Here is a 21,340-nt window from a genome sequence, read left to right as displayed (position 1 = left end):
CTCTGCGATTACTCTTGCTTGAAGCACTCGTGATCATTCAAGCTCTGGAAGTCTGTAGCTAATCATATTAATAATTAATATAATCTTACACAAAATTGGTTAGGCTGCAAGTAGAATATTTTGTGTTCCTCTTTAATTGCCTTACTGTAGGAGAGGCATAGATATCATGGATACTGAAGTAATTTATGTAGTTGATGTTAAGAAAAAATGCCATTAAGAAGAGGCTAAGCAGCTTAGGTTTCTAACAATCAGGAGATCTGATAGAGGAGTTCAACATTCTTATAAGGTAAATCAGAATAAATATTTCTGTTCAGTAAGTCAACAACAATAAAGATTTCAATTCATAATCATCATAGAAAGAGCACACAGAGAGAAAAGGAAGATTTTTAATAAGAGTGTTCATTAGAATTATTCAATGGCCATCCTTATACAGTAAATGAAACAGAACCCAAAGTAACTTTAAAAGAGAGATGAGTAAATGTTTGAAAATTAAAAATGAAAAATACACAGAAATGGATCAGAAGAATTAAAGTATGTGCTTAGCCATTTTAAAAGCTCCCCAGGGGTATATTAGGCTTCTGATTGCCAGATCACAAATAACACGACAAGAAACTGCTCCTTTCTGGAGAGTTTTAAATCTGTGTTTCCCACAAAAGGTGTTTGGAAAAGAGCCATACTTTATCTTGGGTTTTTGGTTCAGATTTATTCTGGTAAGTGCAAAGATCAAAAGGAAACTTTGATATCAAAGCTAATTAAAATGCTAAAGAGCTAGACATTGGAGTTCTTTGACCAAACATTAAAAACTCAAGGCCATGCATTGGGATCCCACAGAAGCACTGAAATAGCAGCAAAAGGAAAGGACCACCTCATAAACCTGTGACCCACCCACCTCTACATCTATGGGAGAGTCTCCAATCCACACATCACTCATCACTCACCTCAAAACCCACAAAATTGAAAGAGAAATTAGTCATTTTTGGTCCTGAATAAATGTCTAAGAAGAAGAAGAAAAACAACAAGCAATTTATTGCCCTGTTTCAGAAACGAATTAATACTTGGGAAGTATTTGGTCTCAGATACTCAATAGGGAATAGTCGGGATATCCTCTATTTTCATAGAAAGGACAAGGAGGTAGAAGAAAGCAAGAATGCAGGAACCAGAGGTACTGTAAGTGCTGCACCTCCAGTTATGAAATAATTGCTAGTTCAGAGGTTCATTAGATAGCTTTGGAACCCCAACTATCAAAATGGTCCTATCTGGAAGAGAAAGTGAAGGAGAGAAAGAACATAATGTATCCTAAGGTGGACCTTGGATACTGCTGGGGTCCTGGTATGTCCTGCTTAATGTAATAATTGAAGAACTCAGGAGCTTCAAGCAAAGATATCTATTCTAACTTCAACAGCAAGGAACTCTCACTCCAGGTAATGATGTTACTGCACCTACTAAATACAGGAGTTATTTACAGAACTGTGCACAAATGTACCACACTTCTTTCCATCTGAAGAAACATTTGTAAATGCTTCTCACAATTACATTACAGATTCCATCTTGTTGCGTAGACTTGAGATTGTCAACACCATTCCTAACTTTGAGTGGTCATGGGCTAGAGATTCCAGAGATCCAAGTGGGGACGTTACTTTCTTTCAAGAGAGCTTTGAGCACATCCTTGAATCTTTTCCACCTGATCATCTCTTCCCAAGTCAGAGCTTGGAATAGAGTGTCTATTTCAGAACCTGATGCCAGAACATCATAACCTTCCCAGCAAAGCCGACTGAAAGAATACTTGCGTGGCAAATGATAGTCATTATACTTATAACAGTGACTCGTATTACTTATGATTCCATGTGCTGTCCAAGCTTCCAGACCATAGCTTTGGAAGTTGTTCTTTGATTGTATTTAATTCCCTGGCATACTTGGCTGCAAACTCCATGGAAATTGCAATACTAGACACCACATCAAACATAAGACTTTTTGCACCTCTTGGATCACACTCAAACCTGTATCTGAATGCAAGATCTAAATTACAATATCTTGAGAGTGTTTGAGTGCAATGATGACTTGTGTTTTCTCCCAGTTTTTGATTACATGCATTAAGAAAGGAAAATACTGAATACACTCAGTAGGTCAGACAACACCTGCGGAAAGAGAAGCAGAGTCAATGTTTCAGGTCAATGACCCTTCATCAGAGCGTCTGAAATAAAATTAGAAAATGATGGCAGTTGACTGGATGTGCTGAATGTGTAGCTCTTGGCCATCACATGTAGTTGTGGGTTGAAGTACACTTCCAATGTCAAAATTACATGCACAAGCAAGACACTTTTATCTTGCAATTGGTTTAATATTGCCACATGTACCAAGATACAGTGAAAAGCTTTTGTTTGCATGCCATCCATACAGATCATTCCATACATAAGTACATTGAGGTAGTAAAAAGGACAACAGAATGCAGAATATAGTGTTACAGTTACAGAGACAGTGCAGCACAGGTAGACAAATAAAGTGCAAGGGCCACAACAAGGTAAATTGGGAGATCAAATGTTCATCTTTCTTTGGAGCAGCTAATCTAATGTGTGTGTGGTCCACATAGGAGCCAATTTGCATAAGTAATATTGCTTCCTTCCAGTCCTTCATGGTAGCATTCAACACCTGTGCATTCCCAGCAGTGGATTCCTCCTCAACAATATTATTGGCCACAGAAAATATCTTTACCCTCTCCACATGGGATAGGGATTATTATACATGCTCTGTTACGCACTACTGCTTTTACTTGAGCCGTCATCTACTTTCTCTTCCTGCCAAAATTCAAGCCTCCAGTCTGTTCACACTTTTACTTTGACTGTGATCCACTATTTTCAGACTTGCAGTGTGCCTTGCTTTTATTTTGCTTTAATGATCAGTTGGTGTAGCTTTCGGAATGAATGCTGCTATACAGCTAGAAATACCAATACCTATACCGAACACAGCTGCCTAGATTCTCTTCTCCTCTGGCTGGAACTTGCATTAATAAACTTACAGACCCGATGCTGGGAATTTACAATGTTCTGACCAATTTTCTTGTTGGTTTCAGAACTCTTTTTTGCCATTTTTTGGCAGGATCCATGAGGTCAAAATATTGGTCTTAAAGGCACAGTGCTGACTTCTTTTTCTATTTGTTTCCCCAACTTTTTAACATCTTTCTGATCCTCATCATCAATAGTGGATCTTGGATTATGCTGGGATTCTGGTGGAACATTTAGTGGTGGGTGCAGCTCCAGCTACCCATGTTCAATCCTGACCTCGAGTGCTGCTTAATTGAAATGTTTGGGTTTCACCCAGGTGCTCAAGATTTCTGCCACTTCCCAAAGATACGTATGCTGGTAGGTTAAATGGCTGCAGTAAATTATCCGTTAGTGAAAGAGTTTACAGAAGAATCAAAGGGGAGTTGATGGGCACATGAGAGAGAATAAGGTGCAGGTCTTGAAGGAATAAGGAGGGAGGAATGGGACTGATGGGATTGCTCTATTTGGAGCCAGCAGTGACTCAGTGTGCTGAATGGCTTCCTTCTGTATCATTACAAGTAAATTCTACATTATGTCCAAGCTGCAGATCTCAGGAGTGTTGAACTGGGATGTTTATTTCTAGCTTGAACAGCACAGATTTCTCACTGTCGTGCTTATGTGTGTGTGTGTCACAGAGAGATTTTCTGTGAACCAAATTTTGATCACAAAGTGGCTAATACTCTTTTCACAGATTAAGAAAAGTAGATATTTTATAGAAACTGAGAGAAGTACTCCTCCTCATAGCCTAACATGAAAACCTGTTTCGTTCTCATGCTGGTAATCGCTTGCCTTTGATAAACATAAATGTTTGAAATTTACCCTCAAAAAAAGAAGTGATATTTTTCGAAGTATCATTAATGCAGGTCCAGCATTTTGATTTGTTCTTTCTGTCTGTTACAGAGCAACGAAAGAAATATTCCAATTCCAATGTCATCACGCAAGAGACTTCACAATACCATGTGGAGGTAATCCTGTTAAGAACTGAACAGTTACATGTGGTTCGAAGATCAAGGTGGACTGTCCTTGGTTTGGTTAATGAGACTTCTTCTAGTCCATGAAAATAAATCCTTTCTTTTTCAGGGAATGTGCTATTTATGGCATATACTACTAATTTAGTTAGATATTGAATAACAAAAGTAATTGCAACTCTTGTCGGGAGTGGTGGTGAAGACAGAAACCTCCTCACTTCCTTTGTTTGTTGCTGCTTTCAGCATCTCGCCACATTTGCCATGGATAAGAGTGAGTCTGTTGTAACAATAGACGATGGCATCAAAAAACTTGTGCAGTTGGACATAAAGGGAAAGGTGTGGACTCAGGAAATGCTTCTACAAGTGAATGACAAATCCATTAGATTGCTGGACTGTGAAAGTCAGGTAAGGCTATCTTGGATTTGGCTGTTCAGTGATACAAAGAACAGCTCTTTTTCTTTTGGATTGTCAGCCATATGGATTTAGTCAATGTGCACTGTCACATAGTACTGAGTTGCAGGAACATATCTGCAAAGCATCTCTCCAAACTCACCGAGTTCTCTCTCAATTACAGGCAAGTTCAGTTATTTCTGATGCCTCCCTTTACTGAAGTGCCAACTGATGTTCCTCTTTAGGACTCGCATACGAAAAATGGTTATTGAGTCAAGTGCTATCTTGCCAACAAAACCATAGCCTACCCAAAGTTAGGAGAGGAGGAAGTGATGTATTTTGGCTCTTATAACAGGGTGGCTTTACTTTTACCTATTGCTGATTTATATCTAAGTATATCATATGCACTCCAATTATGAACACACGCATCATGACTTGTTTTCAAATACTTTGACGGTCAACTACACCAATGTTAGTAAGAACATCTTTAAGCAACTAGTGTTAGCTTTGGTGCCCTATTGTGGACAATCTGCCCCATCTGCTGCTCAGTGTTGTTTTTATGTGAGCTTTCTACTCAGTTTTTAGTTAAGGCTGTTTTTGATATTTTATAGTTTAATGGTTTTTTTCCTGTTCTTTTGTGTGCTTTACTCAGTCTTCAGTTTGATGTCCTCTCTCAATAGGATGAATTGGAGAACTTTCCACTGAACACCGTGCATCACTGCCAAAATGTACATAACCAGTCCAAATACCAATCTGTTTTACTGTTCATTTGTCAAGACTCAGATCAGCACAAACCTGACATTCATTTCTTCAACTGTGATGAGGTTGGGGTGAGTAATTGTGTAGAGAATTGCCAATATATGGTATTGAAGACTCCAGGTATAGGATTACATTGATAATTGCAGAAGTGTTTGGAGATGTAAATTATAAATTATTTTGCTTATGCAAAGAAGATATTATTCATGTCATTAGTGAAACTTGCTTCTAATGTAAATATTTTTCTAATGGTGTTATATCAGTATGCTTTGTTGCAAAATAAGTTGAATAAAAGAATGATTGTTTTATGGTAATAGCCACAATTGTTAAAATTGTATGCAATACAACAATGCAGTTGTGTAATCCAAAGAGGTAAAAACTGAAGCTTAATTATTCAGACACAAATTTCCCTAATTATACATGCATGATTATAGAATCCCATTCCCAAGATGTGGATAAAAATCCAGAACTCCCAAACAACAAAAACAGCATTTATTTTATTCCTTTGCTCTAGACCTGGTCAGGACATTAGCAGGTTGCAAGTTTAATTAATCCAGCCACCATAGCAATGAATAATTCTAATTAGTGGAGCCCACAGTTTTCAGAAGGTCCAGCATTCTATCAGGGTGGCAGATGGAAGTCTCCATTGCTCTGCTGTGCCAAAATTTCTTGGCTCATATTTCATTTTGTTTGAATTGGCAAATATTAATGAAAACATAATGTATTTAGCAATGCATGTATGCCAGGGCGTGTTAATGTTCTGAAGGTACCTGTATGGAGCATCATAACAAGCCAAGTATTTTACAGCATGTATTAACTACCATGAAAGTTTATAATCTTGTCACCTAGATGTTAATCTGTGTGTGATACTGCTTACATGAAAAGTTTTTTTCTCCACTGCTCAGTTTTCTTCTGCTGAGCCCCGCGTAATTCCCAATTGGTAAAATTGAAGGAATAGGAGTAAAAGGGATCTCTCTAAGGGCCTTAACACTGCCGCACACAACCAGCTGGCTGTAATTACAGAAAAACTCTTTGCTGATTTCCTGTCCAATTTCCACTTTGCCTTTAGCTAAAATTCAGCTACCTCCATTTAGCAGCTCCTTGCAGACCAGTGGTTAAGATCAGTTATCTCAGACTTGGTGCAGATGAATCGCAGTAAAGCACACCATCAGGCTTCTTTCCCGGGAATTTGCTTGAATGTATCTACCGCTACTAATAAATTGCACAGTGGTAGACATTTATTCCTTCTCTTTTCTTTTTGCAGGCTGAGATGATTCATGCAGATGTAGAGAGTGCAATTTCTGATTGCAAAGGTGGACAGAAAATCCGACCACAGACCCTGAAGTAAATACAAACTCAGTTTCCACTTTGCTTTGTGTGATCTCACTGTGAACATATTGCAAGCCACAGCAAATGCTTTGTGAATCCCTTGCTGTTTTGAAATCATGATGGTGATCTGCCTTAAGTTTCCATCACTCCAAGCTTTATAAGAACCATACACCACAATCCATTACCTCCAGAAATATCTCCCTTAAATCCATTTAACCTTTTGCTCTAACTTATTCCATCAAAAATAAGTTTGTGCAGGGTATAGACTAACTCAAAGTATAATTAAAACTGACAAATTGAGAATCAGCATGTCCACAAAATCTCCACACTGAAGCCCCAAGCTCAACCCTTCAGGAACAGCTTCTTCCCTTCCGCCATCAGATTTCTGAACAGTCCATGGACCCATGAACACTATCTCGTTATTCCTCTTTTGCACTTTTTATTTATTTTTGTAACTTACTGTAATTTTATGTTTTGCACTGTACTGCTGCTGCAAAACAACAAATTTCATGACATATGTCAATGATAATAAACCTGATCCTGATTCTGAACAATTAGTGTTGTTAAGATTGCTATATTATTCACAAAAACTGATTTATACCTAGTAATCTTATATAAGAAATGAAACATGAATAATTTGATTATTATAAACTTGGGCTTATTGTGATTCTTCACCAATAGAATCAGGACTCTTGATGCACACTGTTACTGTCATAAAATATTGACAGTGTACATTTTATATTGGGTTAACTAAGTATATTTTCACAAAGCAAAGACATCAATAGATTCTCAAGGAACATATCCATTATGGTGATAACTTCCTTTCCTTCCACTCTCCCACTGTGGGCAAAAGTAGCAGAGGGATGGTAAACAGCGGCTTGTTTGTCAATCGCCTCTCCCCTCCCTGTGGGACATCAGCAGATCTTTTCTCTGTACCTGACCGCTTGAATCGGAATTGGGAACTTGGCAGGCAGTGAACAGCATATGAACTGATATCCCTGACACAATGCACAAGAACGCCACCACACAAAGCCAACGGGCAGCCTTCCCCTTTTTTCAAAGCTATTTCTTTGTGCCTTATTCACATTCAAGTTCTTTAAATCTGTTTCTGCCACTCCCTCTTGTAATGAAACCAAACACAAGCAAAATTATCTTTTTTTTTCACTAAGGTCAAACAGTCGTGATGTTAAGTGGGTTTTCTTTTCACTGTAGTGAGAGTTCCAACCAGCGCTCCATAACCATGTCTCTCTCACCAGGGTGAACCAAGAGAAAATGAAGAAACAACGGGAGACAATAATCCCCTCGCCCCCTCACACTGCTCCACCTGCCCAACCCCCTGGTATCAACAAGAGTCGTGCTGCTGCCCTGACAACACAAAATGACCAAGGTAAAACAACCTGAGAAATCAGCTGGTGTTACTAGATGTGGTCCGGCATGTTTCTGAAAAAGACGTTAGGAAGGAGCTCCTGAGCAGCATGCTGGTCCCGAACAGCTGTCTGCATGTATTCACCATTGTTTTTTTTAATTGGGTGCCATCACACAAACAGGGCACTGTCATAATTTAGGGATAAAAGTAAGTCAGTCATTTGCTTTCTTTTGTTGAGGGAAATTCTGTTGTGTGTGGCGACTAACGCTTGGATGTTGTCCCACAGTGGAACACGACCGGAAAAACCTCGGTCCCCAGGAACACGAGGAACCACCTGAAGTCATGGTTCATAGGATTGAGAAAGATGTGGTAGGTGGCTTGGAATTCTTTCACAAAATATTTACCCTCAATCGAGCAAACTGGATATTAGTGGTGCCAATTGATGCAGATTTTTGACAGTGACTTTGAATTCATTTATCTGATTGCTGAAATTTTGGAAGTTATTGAAAATAATTAACAGAAAAAGCTGATGATTTTAGAAAAATCATTCCACACTAAATAGTGGAAAGGGGATAGAAAAATGAATTTGCATGCAAATCACAGATAAATGAAATAGTGTTAATGTATTCCAACATAGACTGGGATATTAATGACACAAGAGAAAGAGAGGGGGAAGGATTGTTGAAATGTGTACAAGAGCATTAGTTTATCATTGTGTTTTAAGCTCATCAGTGTAGTAATAAATCTCATTTGGTGAATGAATTGGAGCAAGTCTAATTCACAGAACAGTGTTCATAATATTAGGTTTTGAAGAAGTATATAAAAGCACAAAAAAAATCAAGTGTATTGATCAAGTGCATATTTAGCCAAAAGAGGCCTAATTTCAATGAATTGAGAAAGGATATTGTCCAGGTGAGCCAGAATCAAAGATTGGTCAGCAAAACAGTAATTGAACAACAGGAAGCCTTAAGGATGGAGATGATTCACACACAGGGAAGACACATTCCCACAATGGCAAGAAAGGGAGCCAAGTTCATGCTCACCAGATGCTTAATTAAAATTAACCACAATTGGACCCTTGGCATAAACATAATATACATAAAACAGATGTCAAGCTAATACATAAAGTACAGAAAATACCTTTAAGAAAGACAATAAAAGAAGGGGGTATGAACATAAATTAGCTGATAACACAGAAGTGAACCCAAGAGATTTTTTTTAAATAAATAAGCTCAAAAATATTAAAAGGATGATCAGAGGGAATAAAGGAAACCATGGAGAGAGATGGCAAGATTTACGTCTATTTCCAACAGGTAAAAGGATGATACAAACAAGAGGTAGTATTGTATAGGCAAAGCAGAGGTACTTAAAAAGTTTTACAGCACTCAAAAGTAGAAAAGCAATGTGTTACTAAGGGACATTAGGTTAGAGGTTGCAGTGACCATTTTACAATCCTTTTTAGATACAGCAACACTATCAGAGGAGTTAATTGCAAAGATTATAACCCTGTTTACTAAAGCTGAGAAGGAATGAACTCTGCATTTAAAGGCCAGAAATCTTAATGTCAGTTCTTGGTAGACTTCTTAGGATAATAATCAGGGACAAAATGAATTGGCATTTGGAAGGATAGTTGATAAATGAAAATGAGAATGAAAATTTGGATTCAGAATTGGCTTGCCCATAGAAGACAGAGGGTAGTGGTCGATGGTCACCCCATTGTAGGAAGGATTCAGAGGCTTTGGAGAGGGTGCAGAAGAGGTTTACCAGGACACTGCTTGGATTGGAGGGCATGTGCTACAAGGAAAGGTTCGACAAAGTTAGGTTGTTTTCTCTGGAGCAGTGGAGGCTGAAGGGAGAACTGTTGAAGTTTATCTAGCCAATATCTTTTTCCCAGGGTTGAAATGTTTAATACCAGAGAGCATGCATTTAAGGTGAGAGGGGGTAAGTTCAAAAGATATATGCAGGGCAAGTTTTTTTTAAACACAGAGTGATGGGTGCCTGATATGCATTGCCAGGGGTGGTGGACCTTGAGTAGAAACGAGAGATTAGTTTAGTTAGGCGTTTAATTACATTTAATTAGTTTGGCACAACATTGTGGGCCAAAGGGCCTGTTCCTGTACTGTTCTATGTTCATGTCATCCACAAACTCACTACATTCACGTCCAAGTTGTTAATATATATCACAAAACAAGGGTCCCAGCACTGATCACTGCAGTACACAGTGGTCACAGACTTCCAATAAGAAACTCATGTGTCACATATGTCCCAGACTCAAAGCATGTGCATGAGTCCATCATTCACTTCCATACGATTAGAATGGCTGAACAGCAGTAGTTCCCAAAGAGACCACTGGCCACAGTCATCCCATTGTGTAAAGCATTCCAAAATGCATTTGATAAAGTACAACTTAATAGTCATGACAGCAAAATTAAAGCTTGTGGGATTAAAGGGATACTGACAACATGGATATAGCATTAACTAACAAACAGCAAATGATGAATTGTAACAAACAACTGCTTTAGGGACTCTGTAAGATTCTGCCAATTCTAATTTATTTTGTTTCCAAGCTTCAATTACCATTATAACTGAAGGGACTTGCTTGCGACTAGCACAAACCACATTGGTGCAGGTACAGTATATTGGTTTTAAGCACAGCAGATTTGCTAAGTAGGTTGCATGCAATACAAAGGACAGGGCCTGTTCTTTGGCACCTGTGAGCTTGGCCACTGCTTGCTCTCCCTCTCTCACTCTCTCTCACGCTCAGAACCTTTTTACACATTATTTTCTCTCTACTCTTATGTCACAACCAACAGTCTCCTGAGCCACTTCAGCCTTTCTCTCAACTGTACATATTTATGTCTTATTCATTATCAATTCTACTCCTTCTTGCTCAGATTTCACTACTCCAGATATAGGATTTTCACATAACTTTTCTCAGACTTTGCGACAAATGTCCTTATTCCAGTGATAAGATTTGAATTCTCTATTTGTTCTTTTAACTGTGTGTTTATATTTAATGTCCTTCTCCCAGCACGTTCACTGAGCTTCACAATGTACAAGTCATATAGATTCCTGCTTCAGATTTGCTCTGCCATTAGCATCATTTTGACATATGTTTTCTTATGATATAGAAGGAGACCATTCAGCCCTCAACTCTATGTTGGCTCTCAGAGCAATCCCATCAATCCCATTCCCCTACTTATTTCCTTGTAACCTATTCTTTCTCACATGCCTATCAACTCTGTCTTGATTCTCCTACCATCCATCTACAGTTGGAGTAATTTACAGTGGCTAATTAACCTACCAACCAGCACATCTTTGGGATATGGGAGGAAACTGCAGCAGCTGGGGAAACCCATAAGGTCACAGGGAGAATGTGCAATCGTCACACAGATAGCACTACTGGTCAGGAATGAAGCGAGATTGCCGGACCTGTCAGGCAGCAGCACTACCATCATGCTATACTTCTTAACCATATTCCATGTTACTACTGAGTTATCACATATTGTCATTGTTCATAATACTTAATATAACTTGTGGCTATACGTTATATCAAGTTAATACATACTATAGTTATTATAACAATCAATTGGAATATTATTCTATAAAGTTAATGACTAGGACATTAAGATACATAAGAAATATATTCACAAACAAATACATATAGGACATTACATTGTTAAGTTCAGACTCTACAGTTAGTATCTCCTTAAATATTTCTCCTGAAGGCAAGACTTTCATTCTGCCATTTCCTCAGACTGTTTCCTTGTATGTCCTTATTTCCCATGTTTACTCATTTTCCAGAGACTTATGATTGGAAGTGCACTTAATTATAACCTTGTTTGCAAGCCTTAAGTAACAAGTGTAAGTCAATAGTTCATAAGTACTCTATTCCAGATTACAACCTCAATGTTTGAAATTACTGGCATCTAGGTTAAACCCTATGTCTCAGTTGTGTGGACTGTCCTGTTTCTAGAATTACTTTAGCTATAGATTTATTCCCTTGCTCTAGTGTGCTGTAATATCCTTAGAAGGTATTCTTTTGACCCATTGTGGTTATTAAAATAGTTCATAGTTCAGGGATATCACACACAGATTTAAATCTAAATTTTTACTTTGCTATGCCTGATAATTGCAGGCAAGTTTTCAAATTCTTAAAGGTCGTGGATCTCTTGCTCTTCTTGCAGTTCAAAGGTCATTATCACCAGTCTAAATGAATGGAAAGAGCAGAATCTAATGTTACCCTGCGTAGAGCTCAGGGAATTACTTTGATGCTTTTAAAAGAATATCCATTTAACGTTAAACAACATGAACAAGAGAGCTGTAAGTGACAAAGGTTAACTTCTCTGCAGACTTTTCACACTGCCATCACTTCAATTCATGGAGTGCAAGTGTTTTTTTAAATAAATTAATCTGTTTAGACTGTATTTTCACTTTTAAAACTTGAACAAAATCTACCTTAAGGATCCAAAATTGAACAGAACATTTGAAACAATCACTAATAGCATTGTTAACCTAAGGAATGAGAACAATATTTGAGGCAACTCCCCAATTCAAATTATTCACCAGTTGTCAATTTTTACTTGGAAATCTCATAATCACAATAGAAGTCTTCCACGTAACTCACAATATTCATCAGAATTACACATGACCATTATGGAGTTCAGATACTTATTCCATCCAACATTAATTCAGGTCCATACTTAGTAATTAGTAAAATAAATCATGAAAGTAAGTCAGAGAGATAGAGAGCAAATGCTTATGAAAAAAACTAATAGATTATGACTCGGTTCATCAGGGGTTAAGAAGGGGTGGAATTTCAAACAGTTTGTGCACTCTTGAAAGAGTGAAGCATTTAAAAGAGACTTTCTTCATATATAAAGAAATTCTTCCACATAATTTTGGAAAGGAACAGAATCTTTTTCTTAACTTTTCTTAGTTTGTCATGTTGATCTGATACCATTTTTATTCAATTAGTTTCACTTTTCCTTCTTATTTGACAAAACCCCTGCCTCTCAGTCTTGCAGTGATGGAATTCAACTGTGCTTTAATGAATCTCCAAAGTAATACCAAACTGCAGTACTGATTTGAATTTAGACAAACAAAAGCAATTTCTTAACTGCAGCTGAATTAAAAACTCCATTGATTTAAAACCAAACACTGTAACTGAGTTTCAGCTTCAAGGCCATAAATTATCTTTAATTCCCCACTCTAAGAATTCTGTTGATTAAAATAAAGTATGCCCATGTCTGCAATTAAAACTGTCTAATATTCCTCCGTGCACTGAATGTACAGACTTAAAACAAATTAACAAACCAAGGAAAAAAAACACTTTTTCATACTGTCTAAAAACATTGGCACCTGCAATGGCTTAGGAACTCACACCTTTTCAAAAAAAACATCTGAGGTCATGAGCACATGAAACATTCATTGCCTTCAAACCAGTTAAAAACCAATAACGTGATCACAAAACAAATGTATGTAATACTGAAATGATCACATCTGACAAGAAAGTGTAGACTACAAAGAGTTTCCTCTCAGCCTAACATTGATTGACATGGAAACCAAGCAGCAGATAGTTTTTACAGAATTGCCAGTAAAAATTCAGATGCACTTTCATACTGTGAATCAATATGTGACTTACTCTCAAGGGTTAAACAGGGAGGAATAGTTTAAAACATATCATGGAGATCTTTAAATGTTAAGGCTATGAAACAAAGAAATGCTGGAAAGTGTTGTTCATGCAAGCACATATTTTCAAACATTCACACATCAACAGAAACTGCAACACCCTCTAAGCTTTCTCACTTTCTAATCTTTGAGCCATGACAGAATTTAGATTTATAAAACCTACAACTTGGTCAATGTGGCTACTCTTCCCACAAATGAAACAAACTTTTCACGGATGGAAGTTGCAGGATCCTTTTGCTGGGTTAACAGGTTTCCCTTTCTGGGACTACTGACTTTGACCTTCAGCATACATCTACTGGTTGCATCTCGTAGATCAATCCATCATGAATGATGATTAAAAATATGGCCAAGAGTAGTCAACAATATGGGTTGCATATTCTTAAGATAGGCCAAACAACTTGATCTTTTCCCTGTAGAAGAGTTTCACAAGGGTTCCCCATGCCTTCTCATAAATTGCAAGTTGCTGAATGCAGCAGGACTCTCATGGGGACCTTGTTTGTTGGAAGTCCCATTTAAACATCATTTATTCCAGTGACAGTTTTTATAGTAACAATCACATCAGAAGGCTTGTGTGTTGATTAACGACAAGTTGCTTTGTAAGTCCCGGGAAGCCAAGTTCAAATAACTCCTTCCATGTCACTCACTTCCAAATTAAGGTGACAACATCAAAGTGCCTGCAGACTCTTCTGATTCCCTAGGGCATGTTTGTGGGTGATTGTTCCTGATTGTTCGATGCAAACCTGCAACTCAGAATAGTCTAGGTGCGGGTATGGTATATATACTCCTGCTTAATGGGCTGCTGGAGAAGCTGCTTCTGCCACAACACTTGTGGTGGAACTGCAGGCTTCTTCTCCCTCTTCAGCAGCACTGAATTAGGGACTACTGATGCCTGTGATCACCTCTCTTTGGGGGCCTCCCAAAAGCTTCCCTTAATTATGCCTGCGAATCCTCTAACAGCCCAGTGAGATGGTCTTTATCTTACTCAAAATTCTGCAGAACAGACCTAGTTTGAACCATACTTACAAACTATTGCAGCATAATTGTGGCAGCTTGGGCCACTACGATAGAAGCTCACTCTGCTTTTGCTGCCCATGTATTTCTTCATCCTGTTCTGAGGCCATGTTAAGCTACAAGAATATCTTTCCGTTCTGCAACTGCATACATCAGACTTATTGTCCTGTCTGACTTCCACTGCTTATACCTATCTTGTTCTCCAGTGAACGTCACCATGTCCCAAGAGTACATTCTTAGGTATTTATCAAAGCACTCATCCAACAATGTTTGTACATACACATCCACACCCTTCTTACACAACATAACATTAAAACCTCATCAAAATCCCTGAGCAGCGTTATGGTCAGTGAAGTTAACTATCCATAAGGCTCTACCCTGGTTTAGGCTGGGTCCACAATGCAGAATATTAAGGGAGTCAGGTGCCAAGTGAATGCCTTGACTAAAGATAAAATCTGTCTCACTATCCTGTAAGAGGATTCACAGGGAACATTAAGAGAAGCTCTCTAGAGCCCACATTGAGAGATGATTTCAGGCATTGTCATGCTATTCATTTAAAGACAGAAAGGCAGCTAAGAGAACAACAAACAGGATCAAATGATGACCCTCACAATAATACCTGGTTTCAGTTGTTAGTCAAGTCCCAACTTGGCCGCAACTGTAAGATTCTGCCAAAATTAATTTATTTTACTTTGAAACTTCAAATTCTACGTTCATTTAAGGGAGTTGTTCATGTTTACAACAAATAACTAAGTGTATAGATATATCGGTTATAAGTACCATGCATCTTTAACTAAGTTGCATCCAGTACAAAGAAGCAATAATTAACAATGATATTACTCAGAGCCCATTCCTCACCCACTGAGTGACCATGCACAGTCTCTGTTCCTCCTACTGTGTTCTGTTGACTACAAGTTCTCTTCCTCCAGGTTGCAGTCTCTCTCTCTCTTACACACACAGACTCCTTTGACATATTTTTGTTCTTTTTGCACTTAAATGACAAGTTGTGTATATAACGCACGCATTCCTGTTTCAGTGCAGTTAGAATCATGCTCTGCTTCTTGATCATACTCCATGTTGTTAATGAGTTACCATATATTGCCATTGTTCATATTACTGAATACTTATTGTGACTATACACCAAGTTAATACATAATTTAGTTATATAAAGAGATAATATATATTATGGTTTTTCTGGCAATCTATTGATTGATCTGTTTATTCTATTGATTCCAAAGTTTTCCCAGTACAATCCTGTCCCCAGTAAAGGTTAATTGCATATAAGATTGTTGATCAGTAGCTCTAACTGTGCCATGTGGTAGTGTCAACATGTTGTACTCTGCCCCTGAAATTCAAGATGTCAATGAAATAAAATTCAGATGCATAGAATTTAGCTTTACCAATAAGTGATGAATTACTATCAAATCTTTTTAAAAGAGAAGAGGATAATGTTACCAAGGGGAGTAATGAAATTGTGAGGTATGTTTTTTGATCACCCAAGCACTGAACTGCCAAGCTTTGCTTTGCCAGTATAGGGAGATTGCCAAGCATTAGCCAGATGTTTCCACTCAGTCTAATGTGGGTGGCAATATTTATGTAATATAAAAATTTGGGAGCAATGTTTATTTCCTTCTCATGTCTTTTGACTGATGCAGTTGCTGGATTGTTCACGGCACCAAGGTCAGGTGTGAGGCATTCAAGCTGCTTGTTGGCCAGGGCCTAGAACTGGTGCAGCTTACACCTGCAGAAGTACAGTCAGCAGTTCATGGTGTCAATCAGCATGAGAAGATTATTTGATTCCACATTGCCCATATTGGCACCCAACTTATACCTCAATGTAAACCAGCACAGCTCAACATTCATTTAGCAGCAGGGAGAAACGCCCAGCAGAACTACTTAAAGAAATCATCAATAGGTTGCTTGCTGATTAATTTCTACTGGTTGTGGCAACAACTTACAAGCATTTGGTGTGTTTTTGATTTCTTTAATTTTGCTACAGTTGTCGAGGTACTGGAGGACTTTGTTTTAACATCATGACTTCCGCACAGGCCAGGTGTCTCTTACCTGGCCCCGGTGCACACAATCCCAGCATCTGCTTGGCCACCAGGCAAAACAAAAGCTCACACAACACGAACTTTCCAAACCAAATTTCATAACTAAATCATGTCAAATTGCACTGAAATCTCAACAGTTTGCTTTTGTACATCCTGTTAATGTCTTTCTTCCTGTGTGGCACTGCACATGTGGCTGTGGTGTGACCATTGGAAACCTAATCACCTCTGGGGTTATCTGCAGATAGCCTTGAACAATGATGATAGGCAGTGCTAGGCCTGACTGTAGACTATACTATCTCTGCATGAGTAGCAGCAGTCTAGACTGGTGGTTGAGTAAGGATAGAGGCGGAGTGGCAGCTGTGGGATCACCAGTGCCATCTCCCTGAGAAGGAACAGCAGATTTATGTTCCACGAAGCCACGGCCACTTCCTCCAGGTGCTGCATCAGTTTTCCCATTTGGAGGGCAAGTTTTTGGATTGCAGTGACACCTTGAAAGGTGTTTTGGATGCACCAAATGGTAGTAGTCTGAGATTAGGGGGAAGCAAGGTGTGATCGCTTGAGTTTCCACTGCTATTCGCAGACTTTGAGTGGATTTTGTTTCTGCTGCAGTGACTGCTGAGACTTTGGCCATTAGACACTGCCCAGTGGTGGACTCTGCAAGTATGCTAATGGAGTTGTCTGTGACTATAACGTTGTAAAGTATAGATTTCACTCTCATCCAAAAGCTATGTGCAAAGATAGTGTCGGATTGCCCCATGCTTCTTGACTTCCTGTCAGGCAGTTTTAGACTGGAAGCCCTCCTGGCTCCCAGCAGAAATAGAAGATCCTTCTTTGCATCTGCACTACTAAGACCAAAGCAGTGCTGGAGAACCAGGGCTCAGACTTGCTCATACTGTACCATTTTTCATGTCCCTTTGATCAGCATGATTTTCACAATGATCCTCAACATCTCCCATTCATGGGGTGTCGATTGGCTTTAAGCAGTGCAGATAAATGCAAGATGGTGCTAGCCCCTCATGAAGTTCAACTGCCTGCAAGGTCCCTAAGCAAATGAACAGTTTTATTAGTGCTGGCTTAACCAGTCCTTTATTGTTGCTGGATCTAAATCCTGGAACTCCCTCCTAGCAGAATTGTAGGAATACCTTAACCAGAAGGATGGCAATGGGGTTCTCCTCCAGACAAAATGCTTGCAATACAGTCAAATCATAATGAACACCCTGTTTTGCCAAGGAGACAGATACAAGACCACCTAATCCAGGTATTGGCACTTGTTAGATCATCCAAGCAAAAGGCCGCAAGTATGTCCACGTCACCTGGGCTGTCACAGTTGACGATGACTGTCGGACAGCCTAGTCCATTCTGTTATCAGAAATGTTGCTTCAGGAAAATCAATGTTGGAGATCTCAAGGCTCCCACAAAGAAAACAATTCTCTGACAGCACTCCATGGACACCCAATGTAAGGAGTGGAACTATTAAAGACATTGCATGGTAGATGATGGTTTGTTGGGGTGGGGCTGAGTTGAACACCTGGGACACACAGGTGTCAAACATCACACGAGTCCAACTGTTATTCTCTTATGGTTTGAAAACCTATTTCAGTTTTATCCCCTATATTGATATTGGTATTGGTTTATTATGGTCACTTGTACCGAGGTACAGTGAAAAACTTGTCTTACAAACCAATCTTACAGGTCAATTCATTACATAGTGCAGTTACAACAAGTTAGTACAGTGCATTGATGTAGTACAAGTAAAAAAAAACAATAACAGTACAGAGTAAAGTGTCACAAATACAGAGAAAGTGCAGTGCAATAAGGTGCAAGGTAACAACAAGGTAGATCATGAGGTCATAGGTCATAGTCCATCTCATTGTATAAGGAAACTGTTCAATAGTCTTATCACAGTGGGGTAGAAGCTGTCCTTAAGTCTGGTGGTATGAGAGTCTGTTCAGACTTTCCTGGAAAATGAACTGGACTCTCACTCATTTCAACTTTATAAATCATGCCATAATCTCCAACCCAGATCATTATTTTTCTTCTCCAACAGCAAATTCTAAACTGCACACTGGATGACATTGAGTTTTTTGTAGCCAAGCTTCAGAAGGCTGCTGAGGCCTACCATCAACTGAACCAGCGGAAGAAATCCAAAAAGAACAAAAAAAAGGCACCAGCTGGTAAGAAGCATTCTTCTCCTTTCTTCCTTTATGTTCACCCTTTTTCCCTTTCTGCTTTCTCCTTCTTTTCCCTTCCTTGCCTCTTTTTTTGCTTTTCCCTTCTCCTCTCTTTACATGTCCATCTCATCCCTTCGGATTGACACCTATTCTTTTTTCTGCACTACTGCCTTACTCTTTGTCTGCTACTTATATCTCAACAAGCACATAAAATGGAAAACATTCTGTGACTACATTGCCTCTGGAAAGGACATGTGTCGAGATGCTTATATACTAGATTTGTGCTGTTTGTGCTATGTCTAAGATACAAAACAGGCACATTTAAGAAATTAGTAGATTTTGTTATGATATGTTCTCTCTCTCTCTCCATTATACAGAGGGCATGCTTACTCTAAGAGCAAAGCCACCACTACCAGGAGAATTTACCGACTGTTTTCAAAAGATCAAGCTAACTTTGAATTTGCTGGTAAGAACTCACCTAGAAGATTTTGAACCCCTAAAAGGTGTTGATTAGGGATAGTCAGCGCAGCTTTGTGCATGGGAGATCATGTCTCATGAATTTGATTGAATTTTTTTGAAGAAGCTTGATGCCAGTAGGGCGGTAGACATGGTCTATATGGACTCCAGTAAGGCCTTTGATAAGGTTCCACTTGGCAGGCTGCTATGGAAAGTTAGATCGCATAGGATCCGGGGAGAGCTGGCTAATTTGATACAGATTTGGCTAGATGGTAGGAAGCAGAGGGTAATGGTGGAAGGTTGTTTCCTGGACTGGAGGCCCATGACTAGTGGCGTTCCCCAGGGGTCAGTGCTAGGCCCATTGCTATTTGTCACCTATATCAATGATTTGGGTGAGAATGTACAAGGCACAGTTAGTAAGTATGCAGACGACACTAAAGTAGGTGGTGTTGTTAGCAGTGAAGATGGTTATCAGGATTTACAGAGGGATCTTGATCAGCTGGGTAAGTGGGCCGGGGAATAGCAAATGGAGTTTAATTCAGATAAGTGCAAGGTGTTGCAATTTGGGAAGATAAATGAGGGTAGGACTTTCACAGTGAATGGTAGAGCCCTGGTGAGTGTTGTAGTACAGAGCGACCTAGGAGTACAACTACATGGTTCCCTGAAAGTAGTGTTGCAGGTAGGCAGGGTAGTGAAGAAGGCTTTTGGCATACTGGTCTTCATCGATGAGGGCACTGAGTATAGAACTTGAGATGTTATGTTGCAGTTGTACAAGATGTTAGTGAGGCTGCATTTGGAACATTTTGTTCAGTTTTGGTTACTCTGCTATAGGAAAGATGCCATTAAGCTGGAAAGAGTGCAAAGGAGATTTACGAGCATGTTGCCGGAACCCAAGGGACAGAGTTATAGAGAGAGGTTTTGCAGGTTGGGACTTTTTTTTCATTGGAGCATCGAAGAATGAAGGGTGATCTTATAGATGTGTATAAAATCATGAGGGGCAGAGATGGTGTCAATGCGTACAGTCTTTTTCCCAGGGTTGGGGAATCAAGAACTAGAGGGCATGGGTTTAAGGTAAGAAGGGAGAGATTTATTAGGAATCTGAGGGGCAACTTTTTCACCCAGAGGGTGGTCAGTATATGGAATGAGCTGCCAGAGGAAGTGGTTGAGGCACACACATTAACAACATTTAAAAGGTACTTGGACAGGTACATAGAGAGGAAAGGTTTAGAGGGATATGGGCCAAATGCGGGCAAATGTGACTAGCTTAGATGGGAATTTTGGTTAGCATGGACCAGTTGGGCTGAAGGGCGTGTTTCTGTACTTTATGACCGTATGACTCTATTTAGGGGAGAGTTTTAACTTTTAGCATATTAGATAACATGTAATTTATTTTCTGGTGCACTTGAAATCACATATATTTTGTTTGTAGATGTGTATTAAAGCAACTAACTGTGACAAACTTTATCCTCCTCGAGAAGTCCTTAGCATTGCCATAAATTGGAGTGCTTTCTCACTTTGACCATTTTTCAGGGGTTCCAAGTGCTTCCAGTTGTGAAGTCCCACAGAGTTTACAAATGTCTATGTTCTTCATCCCTCTGTTCACTGTCCTTAAATTATCTTCCCCTGCTTAGATTTCCATTTCAACTGGGGAATGCTGCAGGTCACTGGGAGTCAAAGTCCTTGTTGATTTGATTTTTCCACATTCTTCCTTCTACCTAAATGAAATTGAGTGAATTATACTGCTTATCTCTACCTGTTTCATTGAGTTCAGATAACATTGTACAGATCAAAGTGATCTCTAAGGTGCAGCATCCTTATGAATTAATCATTATCATTCCTTTGTTTTATATTTGGGATAGGTTTTAACAACACCCAGGCAGAAGGAATAAGACTCATAAAATTAGAATAGATCGAGCCAAGCTCTCTATTCTAATTCAGCAAGACTTTCAGGGTGGAGCTGCTGCCTGTGTAGAAGGAAATTAGCCTGAATTGGGCCTAACTCTTCTGCCATCAACTGAAGGGGTCTCAAGACAAGTGGAATTGTGGTCTGTTCTGGTTTCCAGCTTCTGCAGTTTATTTTTATTTACATTTGCAGCCACTGATAGGTTCT

General features: G+C 39.1%; 1 protein-coding gene across 2 annotated transcripts in view; it reads left to right on the top strand.

Moving 5' to 3' along the window:
• Positions 1-21,340, top strand: part of eps8l2 (EPS8 like 2) — a 124,424-nt gene that overhangs the window by 67,779 nt on the left and 35,305 nt on the right. For both annotated transcript variants that reach the window (XM_052028923.1, XM_052028924.1), the window contains exons 3-10: positions 3,939-4,003; positions 4,250-4,411; positions 5,077-5,226; positions 6,417-6,496; positions 7,738-7,868; positions 8,134-8,216; positions 18,651-18,777; positions 19,152-19,240. In XM_052028923.1, coding sequence (XP_051884883.1) covers positions 3,939-4,003; positions 4,250-4,411; positions 5,077-5,226; positions 6,417-6,496; positions 7,738-7,868; positions 8,134-8,216; positions 18,651-18,777; positions 19,152-19,240 — 887 coding nt within the window. The remainder of the gene's footprint in view (positions 1-3,938; positions 4,004-4,249; positions 4,412-5,076; positions 5,227-6,416; positions 6,497-7,737; positions 7,869-8,133; positions 8,217-18,650; positions 18,778-19,151; positions 19,241-21,340) is intronic.

Source organism: Pristis pectinata, chromosome 14, assembly GCF_009764475.1.
Source record: "Pristis pectinata isolate sPriPec2 chromosome 14, sPriPec2.1.pri, whole genome shotgun sequence".
In the NCBI taxonomy this organism is placed as follows: Eukaryota; Metazoa; Chordata; class Chondrichthyes; order Rhinopristiformes; family Pristidae; genus Pristis; species Pristis pectinata.
The sequence above is the reverse complement of the archived record's forward strand: the minus strand, read 5'-3'. Positions and strand labels throughout refer to the sequence as shown.